The 20,497-nt window shown below is 35.8% G+C and overlaps 1 protein-coding gene across 1 annotated transcript in view; it reads right to left on the bottom strand.

Annotated features, from left to right (window-relative positions):
• BAG2 (BAG cochaperone 2) overlaps positions 1-12,453 on the bottom strand; it is a 36,598-nt gene extending 24,145 nt beyond the window's left edge. Inside the window, exons 1-2 of the mRNA XM_051997198.1 lie at positions 12,332-12,453; positions 11,877-12,010 (exon numbers count right to left, since the gene is read on the bottom strand). Of these exons, the coding sequence (XP_051853158.1) occupies positions 11,877-12,010; positions 12,332-12,337 (140 nt within the window). The 5' untranslated portion in view covers positions 12,338-12,453. The remainder of the gene's footprint in view (positions 1-11,876; positions 12,011-12,331) is intronic.
• Between the last annotated feature and the right edge of the window lie 8,044 nt (positions 12,454-20,497).

Genomic DNA, 20,497 nt, shown 5'->3' with positions numbered 1-20,497 from the left:
TTACATCATTTTCCACTTCAACTTCTCCAAACCAAAAATGGCAGTAGACAGGCTTGACCATCCACTTTATTCATCAAACTTGGCTGGACGACTTTTGTTTCTCTCCAAAACTTAAATCCAGCCTCAAAGGATGAAATCTATCCAAAACAAAGTGGCTCCGACTCTGAAGGCAATTCCAAAAGAGGAATTTTAAAGTTGTTTACAATGACGGTAGCACTACTAGAATGTGTATGTGTTTCTAGGTGAACTACTTTGAAGGGACAACATTTGGATGTTTACGTTCAGAGTATGTTTGCTGACTTTTAAAAAAGTTCTACCAGCACATATTGATGTAGTTGGTAAATGTGTTAGCTTAATTTTTTATCCTCCTTTAAAACACTCATTTGCTATGAGGGATGACTGCTTGAGGGAAGAAAAGGGGAATATACGGGAAATGAATGTGATCTAACATTAAAATATCAACTTAAAAAATTTCTACAGTTTTATGGTCTAAGCTGACAAACATATCAGAGTATCATACTATCACATCTAAACAAAATATGTTAAAATAAAAGATAAAAATTGAATTGTTTTTCATCAAAGTTCAGTATATGTGTGTGCATATATACATATTTGTGTGTGTGTGTGTGTGTGTGTGTGTGTGTGTGTTTATAGGTAGGTTCAATTACAACAATAGCTGGTAGTTAGAGCTAAAAGGGGTCTTGGGGGCCGGCCTTCTAGCCTGGTCTCTTCATTATACAGATGAGAAAATGGAGTCTCAGAGAGATTAGGTAATTTGCCTCAACTCATACAGATGATAATTAGCAGTTCCTTTGATTCCAAATCCAGTGATTTTTCCACTATGCCAACCTCCCCTGATACTTAAAATATAACCTAAGTTCTCTTGGAATCTTGCTTAATGGAAAAAAATGATGTAAATTGAGGCAACCAGATGAGGGTCAGAGGAAAAGGAATGGCCCTTACATATCTGAAGGAGTTGAATTAGATCTCTCTGGCAGAGCTGGGACAAGCAAATAGGTTTCAAGAGTCGAGGAAGCAAGCTCCGTCATTACACCAATGAGCTTAAAGTAGTCATGTAGCGGGAGAGGCCACAGGCCAAATCCCGTCCTTGGTTCATGCTTTTGTTGATTTCATGTGCATTAATTCGACTACTATCTTCCTTTCATTATTTTTAATGTTCTGTAGACTTCTAAACAGCTGACTAAAATGACTGAGTTAAATAAAAGTAGTATGATGTAAAATTAATTTCTGTAGGTTCACTTAAAGTGTCTGCTGGACAGCTCTTAAACGCTCATTTTTCCAGTTTTATTACCTAATTCAAGGACGTGGATGGATTAGAAAATTCTATAGAACAGAGAAAGTAATAAAGTAAAATGAAAGTCAGAGAGAGGGAAGATACACCTTAGTAGAAAGGGGAATTTGGGAGGCAACCAGCCTGAACAACAGAGAAATAAGAATTATGCAAAAATTTCTGCTTTCAGTTTCAATGCCAGAGTTGTTATAAATAATGCTATAGGGAAGAAGCCACACTGTAACTACACCTCAAACTTTTGTTTTTTACCTAATGATCTGAAGTTGCCAAAATTGGTCTCAGGACCAGAAAATGAAATTTACCTCCCTCCTCTCAGCAATGAAATAAGTGACATTTTACAAGCATAAATTGTCAAAGTCACTTTATCTGTTGTTTTTGCTTAAATATTAGTTTGGGATTGTGTAATGTTACAAAAGAGAGTCCAAGGGGGTAGGGGCAGAAAGAAAGCACCCAAAAATCACTGTGATGTAAAAACAAAAGTTATAATACAAACCAAAAAACCTTCAGGAATTCAACAGTTTCTTACAGAAGCACAACCCCAGGTGAAGGGCATTGGCAGAGGTTCACTCCTGCCATTGTACTGGACACTTTCCGCCCTCCCAGGCAGCTCAGAGCCACTCAGTTCAGTCTCTTCCTTGCCTCCAGCCCAGACTGTGCTCTATAGCAGTTGTGACTAAAATAGGAATTAAAGCCAGAAGGAGAATGGCCAGTTCCAGACATCCCCTGCCATGACATATGCCTCCTGCCCTCCCTGCACAGGCTACAAATAGTAGAACTTGGCAGGGGGAATCTCGTGAAGACAGAAAAGTGGATGGCGCACACTTGCCTACCATTTAAAAGTTTTCTCTTCAAAGTAAACTCAGAGTAGTGTGGCCATTTGGCCCAGAATTTCAAACCTTCTCTCACTCTTTCTCACTTTGTTCTGTGTAAACAATTCAAGAACCTGCTGTGTAGGGAACTAATATTTTGCTAGAAAAAATATAGGCCAGTGGTTTACTCAGGCAGATGACCTGAGTTTAAATACTGCCTCAGTTACTAGTGGTATGAGCTACTAGCTATATTATCATGCTAAACATGTTAACATAGCTACTAGCTTTGTTACTCTAAGTAAGCCATATCCTCTTGGACCCCCAGGCTTTATCATCTATAAAATACCTCACAAGGTTGTTATGAAAATCAAAATGGATAACATACAGAGTGATTTACAAAGTTTAAAGCAGTAAATATTTAAAATTTAAATATACATATGTATGCATGTGTATATTATATGTGTAAATTATGTTTTTTATGTTTTATGTTTCCCACACACACGTAAAAAAAATTTTTTTTTGCATAACTAATTGGTACAGGGGACAGGACACCAATCCTGGAGTCAGGAAGACCTGAGTTCAATCTAGAATCAGATACTTATTAACTGTGTGAACCTGAATAAGTCATGTAACTTTTTTTGCCTCAGTTTCTTTGTAAAATAGCAACTACATCCCAGGGTTGTTATAATGTTCAAACAAGATAATAATTATAAAGAAAGCCCTTAGCATAGTTCCTTGGCACATAATAAGTGCTATGTAAATATTAGCTATTATATTCCCATATATTTGGTGGATATTATTATGTCAAATGAAACAATTCAACAGCAATGGATAACTGTTCAAAAGCTAATTTAAAATGCATAACCATCTCAATGGAAATATTAGCATTGGGCATGGAATACAGAAAGTGGCTAATAAATGCTTGTTGAATTAAAGAAAATATCAATGTATGACTTAGGCCACAATGACAATGGGGAATTTGAAATGCACTGTCCCATTTGGGAGTGCTCAGGCCTTGCTAAGATTCCTTTTGTCCCCATTTCTAACACTTTTGGGTACTCCATAACCATTTTTGCAAAATTCCTGACCATAGGTTATAAAATTATAATGCATGTTATAGTTAACTCTAAGAAAAATTTCTCCTCAAATTAAAACATGGCGACTAGAATTAAAGTAAAAGTTCACAGTTAGAAGATGCTATTCTTGAAAACTGGAACAGAAAAGAACAAACTTTACTGAAAAAAAAATTTAAAGAGATAGTCTAAAAAGAAAGGTTGTTATCACAATGAAAGCCTATTAATAAAAAACAAACCAAAATAAAACTTTTCAGCATACTACAATTATGATTTAAAACATTATAAACTTTAAACCAGTGTTTATTAACAATATATGCTACAGTTCATAAAATGTTTGACATAATATTGCTTTCATGTTACGTAAGAATTTTTTACATGAAAGAACATAAAAAACAGATGGTAAAACAGATTGAATATAAAACACTTGAGAACATTTTACATTTATGAGTATAAACTATAGTACTATAGTATTCCTAAAATTATTGCAGAGTTTGTATAAGACTTAATATGATACATATAGTGCTGGAAATAGCCTTAAAGACCATTTCCTTCATTTTTCTGGATGATTCCAAAGCAGTTAAGTGGCTTGAACAAAGTTACACTGGAAATAAGTGGCTAAATCAAAATTCAAACTGAGAGCTTATGTATCCAAACCCCACACATACCTTTGTCACTACACTATACAGCCTCCCCATTTCAATATTTTATTCAACAGGAATATGATTTCACTGACCTCTTTCATATCAAACATTTGCCAATTCCTGTTCTAACATTGCCACCAGCCTAGTCTAGGCTTTTATCACCCGCTGTCTGCATTATTGCAAGTGTCTGCTAGTTGGTCTCCCTAACCCCCAAGTCTTTCCTCACACTTCAGTCCATCTTTCACTCTGCTGTGAAATCAATCTTCATAAAGTACAAGTCTGACCATGACATTCCCCAATTAAATCAACTTCACCCTCTTACTTTCAGGATCAAATACAAAATCAGGTCTTTTAAAGCCCTTTATGGCCTAGATTCTCCTTACCTTTTCAGTCTTCTTCTTACACATTACTCTCCTTCACATATTCCATGAGTAACACTGGTCTCATTGTTGTTCTGCCTATTTCACATTCTGTCTCCCACCTCTGAGCACTTTCATTGGATGTCACAACAAATCTGGAATGTTCTGCTTCCTTATTTCCCTCTTTCAGGTTTTAGTTTCAGCAAGTTTCCCTTATCTTAGAGACTTAGGGCCTTCCCTCTGAACTTACGTCCTATTTCTTTTGCATATATCTAATCTATATGTAGTTGTTTGCATGTTATCTCCTCTATTGTACTGTAAGCTCATTGAAAAATGAAGCTCTCATTTTGTATTGATGTATACGATCAATACTTAGCACAAAGTATCCATGACACAGAAGAAGTTGAGAACCTCTGACCTAGAGGACATCTCCAGCACACTGGCTGCATTCTACATGGGCAATAATCACAGGATGAGATGGCATAAAGAGGTTGCCAAATGTACCAGTGGAGAGAATACCCCTATACATGCCTATGGTCCTATTCTCAAAATTAGTATTTTTAAATGCAAAGTAATACAAAATAAAATACAAAGTATTGCAAAGGAAGCCAATTAAAATATAAATATAATTTTCCTCATTTTTTCCCATGGACCCCCTGAAATCTAGCCATAGACCACTGAGTTAAGAACTTGTAACCCATCTTTTTTTATAGAAAACAGAGGCACAATCAATTAATGAATATGTATATTAAATGCCCACTATACTATATGCCAAGTACTGCCCTAGACAATGGGGAAAGTTCTTGTTCTCAAGGAGCTTATATTCCATTGAGGTACAGAATATATACATAGACATATATGTCTATGTATACAAATTATATTTAATTTGTAACACTACTATGGTAGAGATATGTGTAGATACATTGATAAGACAGACATGGTAAAACACCATCCCCACTTTGGTCGCCAGAGCTGATCTTTTATTTTGATCCTTTGGCCTACAAGAAGACCATGAGATCAGGGAGGTGATCCTATAACATGCAAGTGATTTGATTTAAGTAACTGTGATCTGTACAAAGTTACCAGCCTTACTTTCTTCTCCCTAAGCCATCTGGATCTAATAGCAAAATATAGACTGGAGATGGCCTTGGATGCAATGGGAGACCTCGGCCTTTTTAAGCTAAGTAAGGTATAAAGAAATACAAATATTATCATTCCCATTTTACAGATGAGCAAAGCTCAGAGAAATGAAATGAACTGCTCATGGTCAGAAGTAGGATTGAACCCAATTTCCTGATTCTAGAGCAAATTTCACTTTCCTACTACTCTATTTCTAATCAAGTTAAAATAGCTTGATTATTTCAAATTGAATTAAACTTACTTTTAAAAATCATTTTAATTTCAAATCACTATTGATCAGAGAAATGCAAATTAAGACAACTCTGAGATACCACTACATACCTGTCAGATTGGCTAAGATGACAGGAAAAAATAATGATGAATGTTGGAGGGGATGCGGGAAAACTGGGACACTGATGCATTGTTGGTGGAGTTGTGAACGAATCCAACCATTCTGGAGAGCAATCTGGAATTATGCCCAAAAAGTTATCAAACTGTGCATACCCTTTGATCCAGCAGTGCTACTACTGGGCTTATACCCCAAAGAGATACTAAAGAAGGGAAAGGGACCTATATGTGCCAAAATGTTTGTGGCAGCCCTGTTTGTAGTGGCTCGAAACTGGAAATTGAATGGATGCCCATAAATTGGAGAATGGTTGGGTAAATTGTGGTATATGAATGTTATGGAATATTATTGTTCTGTAAGAAATGACCAGCAGGATGAACACAGAGAGGCTTGGAGAGACTTATATGAACTGATGCTAAGTGAAATGAGCAGAACCAGAAGATCATTATACACTTCGACAATGATATTGTATGAGGATGTATTCTGATGGAAGTGGATTTCTTTGACAAAGAGACCTAACTCAGTTTCAATTGATAAATGATGGACAGAAACAGCTACACCCAAAGAAAGAACACTGGGAAACGAATGTGAACTATTTGCATTTTTGTTTTTCTTCCTGGGTTATTTTTACCTTCTGAATCCAATTCTCCTTGTGCAACAAGAGAACTGTATCTAGGATATACTGCAACATATCTAACATATATAGGACTGCTTGCCATCTAAGGGAGGGGGTGGAGAGAGGGAGGGGAAAAATCGGAACAGAAGCGAGTGCAAGGGATAATGTAAAAAATATTACCATGGCATGGATTCTGTCAATATAAAGTTATTATAAAATAAAATAAAATATATAAAAAATAAAATTAAATTTAAAAAAATCATTTTAATTTAAAGTTTATAGCATTTACTTTCATACTATTCTATTTCTTGTTTACGCTAACTTGATTATTTCAAATTGAATTAAATTTACTTTTAAAAATTATTTTAATTTAAAGTTTATAGCATCAAACTGTCAATCTGCTTTTATATTTTATTCCATAGATCTGAAGCCCTTCTGACTTTATTCTCCAGTGATTTTTCAAAAAGAAAACTAAAATTTGCAATATTTCTGAATTAATGGAAAATTCCTTGAATGAACTGATTAAGCACAGTGCTAATCAGCAGACTTTCTCAAATCAAGCCAAGGACTAAATCAAACATGATTTATAAGCTAATCTCTTATGTTTCAATAATCATATCATGGTTTACATTTATCAAACATTTGAATACAATGAATGATTAGTACTAATGACTCTCTTTTCTAAAAAAGAACAAGATTTTTAAAATTGTAAAAAATGTTGGTTCCTGTTCTCCTACTTATAAAATAATGTAATCAAATAGCACATAGCTAACTATTTTGAGTAAGCCTTTTTCCTCTGGAAAGAATTAAAACAGCTCACTTTTTGAAGATATAAAAATGTTCAGACTTTAGATGAGAATTTACATATATTAGATGAGAATTACATAGATGAGAATTTAGATGAGAAATTACATATACATATACTATGTTCTAGAACAATTAATTGACATTTTAAAATAAGCACGTTCTTTTACTGGTAAATTCACGAGGAAGAGGAAGTTTGATATAAAAAGTTCTACATGAGTTAGAATTCTAGCTCTGATAACTTTTTCAGGGGAGGACCTGTGACTTCAATGGTGGAAGAAAGTCCTTTTACCAATGCAGACAAGCACATGTTCTGTCTTCCGTTGAAGGATTGCGGCATGCCTAGGGTCACAGTCAATATTAATCAATCAGCAATTATTTATCAATCACCTATTAGGCACTAAATGATAAGGATACCAAAGACAAAAGTGAAATAGTCCCTGCCCTGGATATTATACATAGACAAATATGTTCTATATGTTTATATAGTAGAAATATGTCTATATAGGTACATGTTTATAAAATATGTGCATATGTATTACAGACAGAGGTGTGCTGCATACACATACACACACACACACACACACACACACACGAATATAAATATATATTCAGATACACATACTGGTCTTTCTGACTCCAGTTCTCTCTCTACTCAAACCATCCACAAGTAGCAAAGCAAATTTCTTAAATTGCAGGTCTGACCCAAGTTTACTCAATAAACTTTAGTAGCTCCCTATTACCTCTAGGATCAAATACAAATCCCTCTGTTTACCATTTAAAGCCTCTCCCAAATTGCCCCCACTCTACCTTTCCATTTTCTTTATACATTACAGACCTTCATGAACAATGCTGTTCATGAATACCTAGAATGTATTCCACTTTCCTTTCTACTGCTTAGAATTCCTATTTTCCTCCAAGGCTCAGTTCAAACACTACCTTCTACATGAAATCATTCCTGGATTTTAAATCACTTTATTTCTTTGGGACTTAGTGTTCTTTTCCTACCTAATTCACAGGGTTGTTGGGAGGGAAATTCTTTAAACTTTAAAGCACAATGAGTTACTATTGCATAAGCTAAGGGTGATGATGGTGGTGTTCTGATTACACAGATTACATTATTATTAGTCATGAAACATGTCTCCTGAAAGTTCCCTAACCACAATTAGATCCACAGTACAAGAGACATTGGAAGCGACTTCTGAGATCATCCAATCTATGTGAGTATCCAAGGGGAAATCAATTTTTGAAATTCTGTCATACAATCTTAGCTATTAGCATTTTGAGTAGCTGAGTTAAGATTTTTTTTTTTTTTAGTAAGGAAACTAGTTGCTACTTAAGATAATTCTAACAAAAACAGTTCAAATATGAGGTTGTGAATATTTAATTAGGGCTTATACCTTATAATAAAGAGCAAACCCTTTAATATAATCTATGAAACTTCCAGATTGCAATAACATATACAGGTTAGTACAGGATAGAATTATACATATAACCTTATGAATATAAGTAGGGCTTTATTATGTAGGCAGCACCCACCATGTTTTAAGAGTTAATTAAAACAATACTATTTATTTTTAAAAGTCTAAGTTTGGAGACAATGACTCAGCATGTATAAACGGACACAGAAAGAATGGGTTTTCAGTAATGCTATTAAAAATACTCTTGCCACCTTTTTTAAAAAAAAAAAAAACATCTTTTGTTTCTCAATTGAAAATAAAGGGCTCTTAAAATTGTTTAAAGGGTAATCCCAACTTTTTGCCAGTCAGGGCTATTTGATAAATAAGAATACATATAATCAGAATAATAAGTATCAATTTTGGTACTAAAGCAAACAGAACTTGGTTATATATATATGTGTGCCCCAGGGGGTAAAGTGTTTTAAGACTCTAGGACACCACAAGGTCACTTGCTGGGAGAAAAGGCTGCCTGAAGGCGATGGGAGCAAGGTGAGGCCAGAACTGGAAGCATCATTGAAATGCCCACTGGGAAGCAGAGCCATCTGGAAACTTCCTATTTATTATTCTTGTTAATTAGATGCTAAGGTTTATACTTTGAAGGGCTCTTAGCACTGACAGCACCTTCCAAATTTTAATACCAAGAAGCAGAAGTCTTATTCTAGTTAAAAGGAGGCCAAGTTGGAGAACCTCTGGGTTTATTTTCTTTTTTTTTAAATCTTCTTTAGTCAATTATCAGAATCAGACGGGCCAGTTTTTTGAAACCCTAGTAGAAAGTAGAAAATAAATTCTATATTTATTTTGTTAATCCTCTAATCTTTTAATTTTCAATTCCTCATGTGTTTCATCCTGAGTAAAAATGGAAGAAAAGTAAAGACACAGAAATAGCAGTTTCTGTCACTCTCCTTTTTTGCTTTTGTTATTAAAATTGTGAATAGAGATTTGGTTCCTCTCCACTTTCTGGCTCACTGCTGCTTAGGCTAACAATACCACAAAGCTCAGTTTCTAAGAGAATACATTCATTAATCCTATATATCTTTTTATAAATGAAAGACTTATTTTCCCTTGTTACATCATAGGCAGCTAGATGGAACAATGGATAGTGTTGGACTTTGAAGTCAGGAAAGGAATAAGCATTTATGTAGCACCTACTGCGTGCCAGGCACTGTGCTAAACACCCCTGCAAAGTAGTAGATAATGTTTTATCATCCATGTTTTATAATTGAAGCAAACAAATTTGCTCAGGGTCACAGAAGTGAGTAGTGTCAGGCCACATTTGAATTCAGGTCTTCCTGATTCAAAGTCCAGCATTTCCAACCACTGTGCTACGTAGCTGCAAAAAGGAAGACTAGGCTTAAAATCCAGCCTCAGATGCCAGCTACCCGACCCTGGTCAATTCAGTCTCCCTCAGCCTCAGTTTCTCCATCTGTAAAAGGGATAATAAATAATAGTAACTACTTTACAAGATAATTGGGAGAATCAAATGACTCAATCAAATGTATGCAGAATGCTTTGCAAACCTTGAAAACTGCCAAGCAAATGTTAGTTATTGTTGCTTTGAAAATAGCTTACTATTACTTAGTACTTTAATTTGTACAGCGCTTTATACTTTCCCTTGTTTAATCAGTAGCAAAGTAAATATATTAAAGGAACTTAAGTTTAACTATAATTGCTCATTATTAAATTTTATGCCACAAAGGCTTTAAAAAAATCACTAGGGACATTATGATAAATATACATTACTACTTTTATAGAAAACATTTTTGATGTTATTAGCTAACACTTTAAAATTTTTATGCAAATCTATTCCTGTGTTTGACAAAACTTTTTTATAGTCATTAGAAAAGTAGATTCACATACACAAACACCAAATTCCTGTGAATAAACTTTCGATAAAATCAAATCAGAATGGCAGATTGTGTAAAAGGCCCTAATAGTACAATGTGGTGCTATATAAATATGAAAATAAGTATTGATTTTATTCTGCAAAGCCTTCCATGTGCCAGTTTCCTTTCAACCTCATTTTTACTAGTCTCTGTAGTATTATTCCACATTTTTAAAAAAATAATCTTTTGTTTTGAGTGAACAAACCTTTTGCAGTTTTTTGCCGTTAAGATAACTGATCTCTCAGGTATTCCAAAAGTTTTAGTGCAACTCTAACTTACTGAAAATTAAATTGCACTAAAACTTTTGGGACACCTTATTTCAGTGACTATATAAACTCCACTAAAGAAGAAAAATCAGCAGCCCAAGTTAATATAAACGATATTAAAAGAGCATTTCAGAATCAGCTGTTGAAGCCTATAATCAGTCAGATGATGTCACAGTAGATTGTGCCATCTGTTTTTTTTTTTTTTTAAATACCACATTCAAATGGCCAAAAGGATCATGGGAATGGGAGTGTAAAAGTAGCCAAACCACCCAAAAGAATGCTCAAACAATGAAATTACTCAACACAAGACTGACTTTGGAGTATGGAAAATGTGAGTTTAAGTCCAGGCAAAAGTCATTTAACTTTTCAGCATTCTTCTAGCAACTCTTTGACACTATGATATAGATAAATTGTATATCTGCATGGGGAGGATATTTCCACACCAAAAAATTCCATTAATAAAAACTTAGGTTTCTGTTCCTGAGCAGTCTTGTGAGATCAAGAATGTGTTGAAATAGTCTTGAGTTGCCTAAGGCACTGAGGTTGGGGATTTTGGCCATTAAGTACTGTATTATCAGCAGTGTAGCACAGGGACTGTGCTAAGCCCTGAAGATACAGAGAACAGCAAAAAAAAAAAAAAAAAAAAAAAAAGGTTCCTGCCCTCAAGGAACACACATACTAATGGAAGAGGCAACGTATACAAAAACTGTTCGTATAAAATATGCTTCAGTTCAAATTTGTCAGAATTTGAACCCAAGTCTTCCAGCCTCTAAAAGCCAATTTTCTACTCACTTCGCGCCCCCCTCCCCCCAGCCTCACTATAGATCTGGAACCTTCAAAAGGATTCACCAATCCACCAAAAAGGGAAAAAAAGCCAGAGATCTCCCTTCTCTCACCCCCATCTCCGTCTCTTTTCTTTAAAATCTGCCCTCCTCCTCTAAATGTGCGAGTGTTCTAGGACCGTCCGCCTAACGCCTCATTCCCCCAGTCCCACAACGTCCTCTCCGCCGCCCCTGCCGTTTGCCTAAGCTCGCAGTCCCTGCAATGGGCCATGAGGACGACCGGGCTCCAGCTCCGGCCCTGGGAGGGTTCCTGGCTTACCGGGCGGCCAGCGGGGAGCACGTGCACGGGACGACACCGGCCGGGACCCGGGGCGTGCTTCGCCTCCCTCCCTGCCCGACTCACCTGAGCTCCAGCTGGTCCAGGCTCTCCAGCAGGCGGCTGGAGCGATCGGCCATGGAGGAAGAGCGATTGAACCGGCCCTCGTTGGCTTTCGCGTTGATCCTCGCCTGGGCCATGGGGCAGCTCGGCAGCTGTGGCTGCAGGGACAGCGGCGGGAGGAAGGAGGAGGAAGGGATTACGCGACCGGGCGGCGGCGGCGGTACCACCTCCCTCTTTTTCTCCCTCCCTTTTCCCCTCCCTCCTCCTCCCGGGCAACCGCGCGCTAGTGGCAGCTCCGGACACCTCCTCCCTCTGACGCCTACAATGAGAGGCCGCGGGCGGGCAGGCAGGACCCGCTGACAGCATGGCCAAAGAAGGACACAGGCGCCCGCCTGTCCGCATGTCCGCCGGCCTGCCTCGCGGCCCCCGCCCCCTCATAGGCCCAGAGAGCAAAGCCCCCGACTCCCACCGGCATTCACCTCCATCCCCCCAGCCCCGACAGCAGAGGTGACCGAGGGCTGAGCTTCCTTCCAAGCAGTCCCGGCTGGGTTCTGAGCGGGGGAGGAAGGGCACGGGGGGGAAGCCCAGGGGCCAGCCAGCCCTCTTTAGCCAAGGAGGTGGGAGGACGTGACAGCTGCCAAACTGGGATTGTCTCATTCCAGTGGGGATGGCAGTTGGGTGAATTGGGGGGGGGGGGGGAGGGGAGGGGCTTGGGGGGAGAGAACAGCTGCCTTATTCTCCTAGGAGCCACCCGATAGAAGTAAAGAGAAGTCAATGGAAATCACCTTCAGTGCAGTCTGAGATTAAAGGGGAGAATTAACAAGGTTGGTTGAAAGACCAAAGATTCAAATAAGCAAGCCACGCAAATACACACGAACACATGTATATATATGAATTTAAGCATCTCACAGAAGTCCCTGTGCTACATTAGTGTTCATGAAACTTAACTTCTCAAAAGGAAGTTATCTAAACCCGATCGGAAGCTTAAAGGGTTAAATTGCTTAGGATCCTCAAATGATCCTAAATCATAAGGAAAAAATCATTTCATCTTCGGTTATTTAGCTTGTGTGGGGGTGGGGAAAAGATGTGACGCGATAGGAGAGACAGAAAAAGACTAAAGAACATTGTCAACAGTCTTGTATATTTCCGTTTGTTGCTCTCTCCACTCTCTCTATCCCTCCCTGTCCCCGACCCCCATCCTAGGGCTTAGAACCTCCACCTTCTCACCAGTGATTCCTGGCTTCCTTCAAAACTCAGCTCAAATCTTGCCTCCTTGCAAGAGGCCTTTCTTAGTCTCCACTATCTACAATGAAAAAAAATTTAGGTTGTCACCCGTTGGACTGTGAACTCCTTGAGAGAACGAGTCCTGTTTGTGGCTTTGTGTACCCAGCGTGTAGGACTGTGACTAGAAAATGTTCAGACATTTTTGACTTCCTAACCCCTTTTGGGAGTTTCTTCGCAAAGATACGGTAGTGATTTGGCATTTTCTTCTCCAGTTCATTTTACAAAGAAGAAACTGAGGCAAAAAAGGCTAAATGACTTGCCCAGGATCACACAGTAAATGTAGGAGGTTTCTCCCCGTGTGCCCTTCTAATTTTGCTAATCCCTTTCTGCCTTTTGGAGGCAGCTAATAGACACAAGGAAGTAAGAGTACTGACTGGCCTGAAATCAAAACAGATCTGAAGGGAAATCCAGTTTCAGATAATTACTAACTACATAACTATATAACCCTGGGCAAGTCACTTAATTACTGTTTGCCTCGGTTTTCTCAACTGTAAAATGGGAATTATAATAGTACCTGCCCTTGGAAGTGTTTCCAAGATCAAATGAGATGGGATAATATTTGTAAAAGTGCTTAGCAAAATGCCTAAGATATTATAGGTATCATATAAATGTCTATTTCTTTTCCTCATTATTCCTATCTCTTCCTAATCCCCTTGATACATTTTTATATTTTTATACATTTAATATATTGTTCTTAACTTCCACATTATTTCATCTTTCCATACTTGTTTTCAAATTTATTTTAATTTTATTTGCATCATATTATATTGAATACCATTTTATTAATTTCCCCCTTTGACATTTAGGTTATAAATAATGCTGCAATAAATATCTTTCTGCTCATAGCTCTTTTTTTGGATAATATTCTATTTTCTCATATTTTATTAGATAAAATATGATTTTAAAAAATAACTCCCAAAGAATATTATTACTCTTAAAGAGATTGTTGCATCAGCAATTTGAAATTCTACCAGTAATATATGAATATATTTCTCTACACAATTGAACCAGGATTGTATTATTTGTCAGTTTGAAGAAATTGGAGTGGTACCTCACAATTGAGTGAATTTTTTTTTTTATTAGTGAGGCAAAACATTGTCATTTTCATTTTCTCTTATAAATTATCTATTCTAATGTGGTTGACTCACTGATTTTTGGATATTGGTATTTAATATAAAATTTAGATATTGTTTTAAATCTGTTACATTGATCATGATTATGTTCCCCAACCTATTTTAATTTTGCTTATTTCTGCAATTTGATAGACATTTTATTGATGCCTTTTATCATTATATCAACCATTATTCACGTTCCTTCCATGCTGAACCTTCCCCTTGGGTAAAAGAAAAATAATCAAAACCTCTGATAGAGACCTTTTTCTGACATGTATATTCTATTCTTTTCTAGTGGTCCCCTATTTCTCTACAGTGAGTATGTATTTCATTATATCTTCTCTGGGATCTTCAGTGGCTTTTCTATTGCTCAAAGTTCACATTCCTCTTAATAATTTGCTTAATAATAACAATACATTTTTATAGTTGTTTTCTCTTCATTCTGCATATTTTATTGTTTCAGTTCTTATAATTTTTCCCATTTTGTTTGAATTCCTCTGTCATCCTTTCTTAATATACAATAATTGTACTTAGATGACTTAGGGTTGTTATTATTTTACTTACCAATTAATCAACACTCATTTTGTTTCTAGTTTCTGCTGCCACAAAGAACTTTGTGATGAATATTTTATGTATTGAAACTTCATTTCTGTCTTTGAATTCTATAAGAGTACATTCCCAAAAGAGTGATTGCTGGGTCAGAATATGGAAAGTTTTTGTTTTTTAACTCTTTATTGATATTTTTTCTTACATTTTCATCTTCTAATGTCCTTCTCTTCATCCAGAGAAGCGTCCCTTTTATTTGCTGAGGCAATTGGGCTTAAGTGACTTGCCCAGGATCACACAGCTAGGAAGTATTAAGTGTCTGAAGTAAGATTTGAACTGAGGTCCTGACTTCAGGGCTGATGTTCTATCCACTGTGCCACATAGCTGCAACCAAAAACTTCTAACAAAGAATAAAAGTTCAATTTAACAAATAGGTCACTTAAGTCCAACTGTATGTGATATTCCACATTTACCGCTGATTTTTGCAAAGACGACATATTGTATGTTTGTGTATGTGTGTGTGTGTAACACACATCATTATTATTGTATAGCATTCAGTTTTAATTTACTGTCATATAGTTTATTTTAGTCATTATATGTAGTTTGCAGGTGTCTAACCAGGAGTAAATATTTAATTGGCTACCTGAAGAAAAATATATGGGCACATTTTAAAGTTCAATCTGCATTACTAACATTTTCATCATTTTCATAAATTTTGACAGTCAACAAAACAATAAATGAAACTGATTTGAAAAATTTGCCGATTTCTCACACTAAAAATTTAATAATTGGTTTTCATGAGCCAGATGGTTCTAGCATATGCTTGAATCCAATTTATACACAAAAGAAATCATCATACTGGACAAGTGATCATCCAGCCTGATTGAAGATTTCCAAGAAAGGGAAACTGTCCCCATCTTGGGGTGAACAAACAAGTTCTGCTGGCTAGGAACATTTTTTTTTTTTTCTGACATCTAGGGAAAATTTGCCTCTTTGAAATTTCTTATCCATTTTTTCCAATCTGGCAACGAGGGGCTAAACAGAATAAATACAATTCTTCCAATAAAAAGCCCTTCAAATTCTTGAAAAAAGGTACTGTGCCCATCTTACTTCCTCCCCAATCCGAATATCTTTGACTCAAGGTTCTTTACCCTGTAGTGCCTACTTCTAGATACTAGTTAATCACAGTCCTTACATGGTGGTATAGAACTAAACTCAATGGTCCACAATCCCATAGTACAATGGGATTCTCATTCTCTTGTAAACTTATATTGTTTTTAGTGCAGTCTAATAACACTAACTTTTTTTGATCTGCTGCTCACTTTGACCTTAGTCCACTAAAATCCCTATATTCATATTTGAATATTTGAAAGAACTCCTGTTTAAATGTTTTTCCACATTATACTTGCAAAGGTTTTTTTTAAATCCAAAGTTCAAGATTTTACACTTATTTCTATTCAATTTCATCTTACATGAAATTTCATCTTATTGTATGTTGTATTAAAAATCATTTTCATCCTTACTCTGTCATTCACCGTTATCCTTCCTTGTGCTATCCTTCCCTGCTATGGATCACTTGTACATTTGATGTGTATCATTTATGCCTTTAAGACATTGATAAAAACTGTCAAATATGACAGGGTCAAGAAAAGATGCCTGGAAATATTCACTGAATATCTTCTGCCATGTCCAGCTTTTCAACGTCATGCAGTATTATGCCATTATAATTCATTATAATTTTTCTAGCCATCCCTCAATTGATAGGTTATCTAATTTATTTCCAGCGTTAGATTATAAAACGTGCTGCTATATTTTGGTACATATAGAACCTTTCCATCTTTGAATTCTTTAGAATATTTATCAGGTAGTAGCAATTATAGGTCAAATGGTAGAAACAATTTTAATCACCCTGTTGGCATAATTCCAAATTCTTTTCCACAATGATTGGACCAATTCACAACTCTGCCAACCATGTAATAGTGTGTCTCTCTCTCCACTGTCAGTAATTCCATCTTTGATCATCTTTTTCAGTTTCTTAGATGTGAAGTAGTCTCAGCAGTGTTTTCATATGAATTTCCTTTAGTGATTTGAAGCAGTCTTTATTGCATAACTCCCGAATCCAGAACTAGAAATCCTGACAGTTGAACCATTTCACAGGTAAACTAATGGTATATCAGTATAATTATCTGTACCCTTTCCAACAATGATTGCTCCTATCTTTGTTAACTGTCATATGTAAGGTGAAATTTTGAGTTGTTTAAATTATTTTAATATTAGTGATTTGGGGTATTTTTCTATGTAATTATAGTTCATAATTCTTTTGAAAAATTGATATCCTTTGTCTATTTATTGCTTGGAAATTATTTTTTGTTGTGCCAATTTCCTGATTACATTTTTGAGACACTTTTTGTTTTGTAATTGAGTACATCTATTTGGTCTCCAATCTCTTTTGTTTGCTTAACAGGTTAAAATATTAGCTACCCTCCACAATTAAGATAAATTAAGATACACTCCATTTTTTTCTGATTTTATGATTTTTAAGAAGTCTATGATCCAGCTGTAATTTATGGTAAATGGCACAAAATTATATGGTAAATATGGGTCCATCACTCTCACATACACACACATACATACAAAATGACTTTTCAACATTTATAACTCCTTTTCTCAGTTTGTTTTCCAGAAACTTACCAGATATTAACTTCTTGTACATACTTGATACTATTTTGGAATCTATTGTTTCATTGATCTGCTCAAAGCAAAAGGGTTTTGATCTAGATCAATGAAAGGACTATCACACCAACTAAAATCAAGGATCTTAGGAAATACTGGAGAAAATATACACATACAGAGTATGCATGCATATGTGTGCCGTATATGTGTGTACAAACAAACACATATATCCATTAGGTTATAAACTCATTCATGGCAGGAATTGTTTTATTGTGTCTCCAACCAGTACGGTGCTGGGTATATCATAGGCACTTAATGCTTATTGGAATACATATATACAAACATGCATATATAGAATGCATGCACACAACACAATGATCTTATACACATGTACATACACACATGCATACATGCATGCATTTCTGGGAAATCATGTTACCTTAATCTATTCTGTTTAACACTATATAGTTAGACAGCTAGGTGTGCAGCAGTTAAATGCTGAGAAGATGTGAATTCAAATCTGGCCTCAGACACATGCTGGAAGGACATTGGACAACTCACTAATCCTATTTGCCTCAGTTTCATCTGTAACCCACTTCCCAAGGTTATAAGAATCAAATAAGATATTTGTATAGCACTAAGCATAGTTCTTTTGTCACATAGTAGATGTTACATTGCTGCTGCTGTTGTGTACATATATATGTATGTTTTATATATTATATATATATATATATATCTATATATCTTATTTAAAAACTTATATTTTAAAGTCTGGAAGAACAAATCAAATCAGTCCATTTGATATTTTTCTATGTAAATTTTTTGTTTTTATTTAATTCTTCAAAGAAATATGCTGGTATTCTGATTAGCATTAATTATAGATGATAGTTGTATAAGGCTTTAAGGTTTATCATAAATACTTTAAGTACATTATTCACATTTGAAACTCCCAACCACTTTGTTATAGACTTTATCTCCATGTTACAGATGAACTGATGAGGTTCACAAGAATTAAATGTTGGAGTCAAAATTTAACTTAAAGTCTATCAATCTTTCCACTACACAATACTGATTATTGCATTATGCATATATGTAATATTGCAATTTGAAAAGATTTTCACTCAACAAGCATTTATGATGTCCAAGATAATCCCTAGAAGCTGAGAATGCCAAGACAAAAATGAGCCCATCTCAGACTTCAAGCTGTTTATATTCTACTCTATTTAAAACTACAAAGAATTTCCATGGGTTTCATACTGAGAGACCCTGTTTGTTGAAATTTATGGATTTTCTAGCTACACTACCATGTCTTTTAGATTTTTCCACCCCTTCTTTTCTATTAATCTTTCCTAACATCTATTTTTTCCCATCCTATTTACACTGTTGGTTAGTCTGTCCATTCATCCACCAGTGTGATTTTTCTAAAATGTCTTGACTAAATCCTTCCTACGACTCAAAATCAACTTCAGCAAAAGCTCTGTTTGGAGCTTTGGAATGTTTGGTATTCAAGCCCTTCATAACCTCCTTTTTCTTTTTGGTTTTCCTACACCTTTACTTCTCTCTCTCTCTGTCCCGTTCCCCCCCACCCCCAGATACTCTTCAATCCAGTGACACATAATCTCCTTAAATAAGATACTATCTCTAACTCAGGAATTTTCTCTGGTCATCTTCCATGGCTGGAATGCTCTTATTCCATTATCTCCACTTCCTGGTTTCCTTAAGATCCCAACTAAAAATCTTTTCTACAGGAATTATTTCAATTATCTCCTATTTAGTCTGTATACAGCTTGTTGGCACAGTTGTTTGCTTGTCTTCCCCGAGGACAGGGAATGTTCTTTTGCCTCTTTTTGTGTCCCCAACTCTTAGCAAAGTACCTGACACATGATACTTATTAAGTGACTGCTAGTATTTCTAGTACGCTATGTTCCAATGCAGGAGTGCTAGCATTGTTGGATAGCTCTAGAAAAAGCAGTGAGAGGCCTAAAGCTTAGGACGATACCCCTTATATCCCAGGATCAGAAGACAATTTTAATATAGTTAAAAGTCAAGAAATAAACAGGGAAAATGAGTGAACAAGATCTGATCATAACAAGTAACTATGGTGATAGGAAAGATCACAACACAAACCAAGACGATTAACAGTGTCAAAGAAGCTACAAGCAAAGTCTCAACAAAAATGTTACACACAAGCCCAACAAGAATTCCTGAAAGAGCTCACAAAGATTTTTAAATCAGAGGTGTAGAGAGTAAACTGGAAAAAGCAAGGAGAATGATGCAAGAAAATGAAGTCAACAACTTGGTAAAAGTGGCTAAAAAACTGTGTACATCCTTGGATCCAGCAGTCTCACTCACAGTCTCACTGTGCAATCCCATAAAGGAAAAGGACCTATATGTCCATTTTTTTTTTTTAAGCAATTTTTGTAGTGGCAAGGAACTGGAAACTAAATGGATGTCCATCAATTGGGGAATGGCTAATTAAGTTATGGTATGTGAATGTAATGGGATAGTGTTGAAATGAGGTGATGTCAGAAAGATCTGGAAAGACCTATGTGAACTGATGCTGAGTGAAGTAGAATATAGTACACAGTAACAAGATTATTGTCAGGATGAACTGTGATGGATTTGGCTCTTCTCAATTTGATGATTCAAGATAATTCTAATAGACTTGGGATGGAAAATGCCAATCACATCCCGAGAGAAAACTGGAGACTGATGTGGATCAAAACATAGTATTTTCATCTTTTTGTTTCTGTTTTTTTTTTCTTTTCATTTGATTTTTCTTACAACATGACAAATGTAGAAATTTAATGAAATATTAGAAATATTAGCAGATATTTAACTTAAACCAGATTGCTTGCTGTCTTAAGGAGGGAAGAAGGGAGGGAAGGGAGAACAATTTGGAACACAAAAAAAAAGTTTTACAAAAATGAATGTTGAAAATGATCTTAACATATATTTGGAAAAATAAAATACTAAATAGCAAAAAGAAAAAGGCTCAAAAGAAACACACACACACATGAAAATAGAACT

The sequence above is a fragment of the Antechinus flavipes genome, chromosome 4, assembly GCF_016432865.1.
Source record: "Antechinus flavipes isolate AdamAnt ecotype Samford, QLD, Australia chromosome 4, AdamAnt_v2, whole genome shotgun sequence".
In the NCBI taxonomy this organism is placed as follows: Eukaryota; Metazoa; Chordata; class Mammalia; order Dasyuromorphia; family Dasyuridae; genus Antechinus; species Antechinus flavipes.
The sequence above is the reverse complement of the archived record's forward strand: the minus strand, read 5'-3'. Positions and strand labels throughout refer to the sequence as shown.